The 4,046-nt window shown below is 39.4% G+C and overlaps 1 protein-coding gene across 1 annotated transcript in view; it reads right to left on the bottom strand.

Moving 5' to 3' along the window:
* Positions 1-113: 113 nt before the first annotated feature.
* chrnd (cholinergic receptor, nicotinic, delta (muscle)) overlaps positions 114-4,046 on the bottom strand; it is a gene marked incomplete at its 3' end in the record, with an annotated part of 5,176 nt that continues 1,243 nt past the window's right edge. Inside the window, exons 2-7 of the mRNA XM_031879418.1 lie at positions 3,858-4,003; positions 2,835-2,879; positions 2,604-2,713; positions 1,959-2,114; positions 1,341-1,450; positions 114-314 (exon numbers count right to left, since the gene is read on the bottom strand). Of these exons, the coding sequence (XP_031735278.1) occupies positions 114-314; positions 1,341-1,450; positions 1,959-2,114; positions 2,604-2,713; positions 2,835-2,879; positions 3,858-4,003 (768 nt within the window). The remainder of the gene's footprint in view (positions 315-1,340; positions 1,451-1,958; positions 2,115-2,603; positions 2,714-2,834; positions 2,880-3,857; positions 4,004-4,046) is intronic.

Below are 4,046 nucleotides of genomic sequence, written 5' to 3' on the forward strand. Positions count from 1 at the left end.
CACACACACACACACACACACACACACACACACACACACACACCAGTAAACCAGTAGTTTGTGTTGATGTGCTTGTTAAGTGAGTAATGGAGAGTAAGTGGAGGAGCACTGACTGTCAGCGGGGAGGTAGTAGACCAGCGAGGCCAGGAAGGAGATGAGCACACAGGGGATGATGATGTTGACGATGTAGAAGAGCGGCTTGCGTTTGATGACCAGGTAGAAGGTGATGTCCTGGTGCTTGTTGCTCTCCATGGGAATGTGCTTGTAGGTGTTCTTCTTGGCCGGCCGGTGGTTGATCTCCCACTCGCCGTTCTCTGTCGGGAGAAAAGCAGCGAGGAAGACAACGCAGAGGACACAAAAACACACTTTTACATGACGAAGATGGATGACATGACACGGGAGCTGCTGGTCTACCGGGGCCTCGATTGGGTTGTTTGTGTTGAATCTGAATTAACCCTTTAAAACACCAAAGTCACACAGTGACACAAACAAGCTAACCTGTGTTCTGTGAGGTAAAATCACTGTTTCTGTGAATGGAGTCTGCTGGTAGATAACAGCTTCTATATAGCACACAATCAAACTGATATCGATGTTTTTAGCTGTTTAAAATACTGTCCCTTTAAAGGCAGGATCTACAAAGATGACTTTTTGTTCCTGCATATATATACACTATTAAAATAAAATGCCTCTGAGGGAAATAAATCTGGCAAATTGTATTCCTGGCAGCTTGGAGGATTCTTGAAAACAGCAATTTGTCAATTATGGAGGAAGAAAACATTTACAGAAAATATATCGTGTGGTCTTGTTGATGTGCACAACATAAGCAGCAGGGTTTTAAAACAACTTTATTAATAGCTTCTACGCTTTAGTGGCAAAAACGTTGAGAAAAAGTCCACATTGTGTTATAAAGTCAAAGTCATACTTTGTAAAGAGAACATTTTAGGACATCTCAGAGCTTTTATTAAAATCTGGACTTTAGTGAATTAAATGTGCCATATTTACCACCATATCCTACAGTAAATACCATGAGATGTGGTGTTCAAACGGTCTACAGATGATGATCCTATTTATTACTTTTGTTCCCAACACTTTTCTTGTTCTTCGTACGACGTCAAAATGCAGAAAACTCAACATTATATTAAACTGATATCAGAAAATGACAATGAGTTCAACCAACATTTATCATGTTAGCCGTCTGCAGCATCAGCAGCATGTTCATTGTGAAAAACCAACTGTAGCCCCAATAAAAATAATCTAAAAATAATTATAATAAAGTAACATATGCAAAGACAATTTCGCTGGAACCTCCACGATATTTATTAAAATAAGACTTTACTGACCCGTGAAGCTAGCGGGGTCAATGATGATCCACTCCACCGTAAATGTGACGCCGTCCGCCGCGTCTTCCTTCAGCAGCATCCGGATCTCTTTGGCGTTGTAGGTCAGAGAGCTGCAGAGCAACATGGGAAATGTTATCTTTGAATCACATTTCAGAAGCAATAACCAGAGGAAAACCTTTACTACATATATTAAGTAAGTATTTTTTTGCTGCTCAAAAGTCTGCAGTTGGTCTGAACTGTCGTGTGATCGTTTGCGTTTTCTTGGTTGAATAGTGTTTTGTTTAAACCTCTTTGTTTTAAGTCCTTGTTTGGTGGTTTAGAAGCTCAGTTTTCTGATGGTTTTTTTGTGGATTTCTGCACATTTATGATAAAACAATCGACATCTAAACCACCATTTATTTTATTATTCTGATCTGTAAAATATGAATGATCCGGTCAAAAGAGGAGAAAGCACATTCCCGATTAAACGTGTGGAGTATTCTGATAAGTGGATTATGTAAGATTATTTGGACACATAAGTGTTGACATTTTGGCAAAAAGTAAACATGTAAACACAACGTACAAATTCATCTGTGCCTTAAATGCACCACATGACACCGTCTGGTTCAAGCGCCTCACGTGAATTTGAGCGTGCAGTTCTGCCAGTCGAAGGGGAAGTAGTTGACGTTGATGGAGCAGGAGGAGCGGAAGATGGCGGGAGGTAACCAGTAGCAGAGCCCATCAGGATACACCAGTACGTTACTGTAGTAGGCCACCTGGAACTGGGCGTCGTTACTGGCAGAGAGGATTACAACACGCAAATATATGTACACAAAAATACGTACAGTGTAAATATACTGTATGTGTGATAGTACAACAATGTGTACATTTAGTGACCGTTCTGGAGCTTTCAATCGAATCATGGAATTTGTGGCTATTCAAAGGGACATTGAGGTGAGATTTTGTTTTGATGAATGTCTTCTTTCCTAAATATCTGCAAGCTCTATAGAAACTCTACCAAAAAAATCACAGAAAAAAAACTGCGTAACTCAATTTAAAAGACTTTTCACAAATGCATTTATTCCTTTCTTAAGATTCCTTTTGCTATGAAAATGGACAGTTCCACAACATGTTCTCTCTGTGTGCCAACATCACTCAGTCATTTAGATGTAGCATACATTCTACACAAAGAGTTACTTCTCAATGCAACTTTGGGCTGCCAGCTTTATGAAGGAAGATTTTTGTGTCTCGACAAATGTGAACAAGAAGGAAAGTGAATCTCACTTGTTTTCCAGCACAATCTCCGGCAGCCACACCATGCTGGTCGGCAGACAAAGGACTTCGATGCCATCGAACTCTGTCACGTTCCACGACAGGCGGTAGTCATTCCACGTCTGTGAGTACGCACAAACACATCGAGAGTTACGTCAAGTAACTAAGAGAGAAGTATTCAGTCAAGTATTCAGTCAGAAGAAGTGAACTTCAACGTGAAGCCGGAGAGTAGCGTTTACTTACATGATCTATCCACACGTTCGTCAGCAGAGTCTCGTCGACTTCTTTCTACAAATGAAAACAGAAGAGAGCCAACTCCCTTTTCAAACTTGTACTCTGTTAAAGATACACTGGAGTATAAAAACAATGTTTTCAATTGTTTCACTTACGTATTAACTATATATTTCTTGTATTTCATTACTGCTATTTGCTTAATGTTTGAAACAAAAATCAACAGTGTATTCAATGACTTTACAGTTATATATATTTATATATTCTTTCTTTCATATAAACAAACGCTCACATTATAATTATTCAGATATTTCATTGACTCAAAGCATCTTCATTGTTCTAAATTGTTCTGCAACTAACAATTCTTTTTGAGATAAATACTTTTATCTTTTGGTCAATAAAAATGTCAGAACACAGTGAAAAATGTGATGTCGTTAAATATCTTGTTGTGTCCAAAACCCAAAGATATTCAGTTTAATATGATACAAAACAGAGAAAGACGGAAATGTACATATATTTGAGAGACTGAAACGGGATTTTTCTGCAGTTTCTGCATGAAAAATGACTTTAACTTTAGATTAATTTCAGATATTTTTCTGTCAATCGACAATTCAATGTGTTCACTAGTCGTTGCAGGTCTAGTTCCAAACTAGTTCCAAAAAGACTTGCTTGTTTGAGTTAATCCTATAATGCAACTTTAAATCCATAACAACAAACTGATCCCTGACACTCTCGGCAGAAACAGAAGCATTGGATTTGTCTACTAAGAATGGATTTCTGGCACGGAGGTGCATGGAGAAGAGAACAACTCAGAAAGAGGTCAAAACTGCTGCAACACTTGTTTCATAAAGAACAACGTTAGAGTCAGAGCAACATGTTGAGGTTTGTGTCCTTCATCGCTGTCATCAGAGACACTTCTGGTATTGAGATAAAAAAGAAATGTATGCTTGTTTCGAGGATTAGAGATGTCACACACACACACACACACACACACACACACACACACACACACACACAGAGAGAGAGAGTCCGTACCAGAGAGATGAGGTTGGAGAGGGTGAGTGCGAGGTAAACGTCGACGACGTCCTGCTGCCTCTCAACAGGACGCAGATCTTTGTTGTATCCTCGTTCTTTAATCAGGTAGTTGATCAGACGCTCCTCCTCGTTCCTGCCCAGGACCTCTGACACATCGACAGACCAGTTAAAAAGTACAACATGTACCTC

Source organism: Anarrhichthys ocellatus, unplaced genomic scaffold (assembly GCF_004355925.1).
Source record: "Anarrhichthys ocellatus isolate YVR2014 unplaced genomic scaffold, GSC_Weel_1.0 scaffold261, whole genome shotgun sequence".
In the NCBI taxonomy this organism is placed as follows: Eukaryota; Metazoa; Chordata; class Actinopteri; order Perciformes; family Anarhichadidae; genus Anarrhichthys; species Anarrhichthys ocellatus.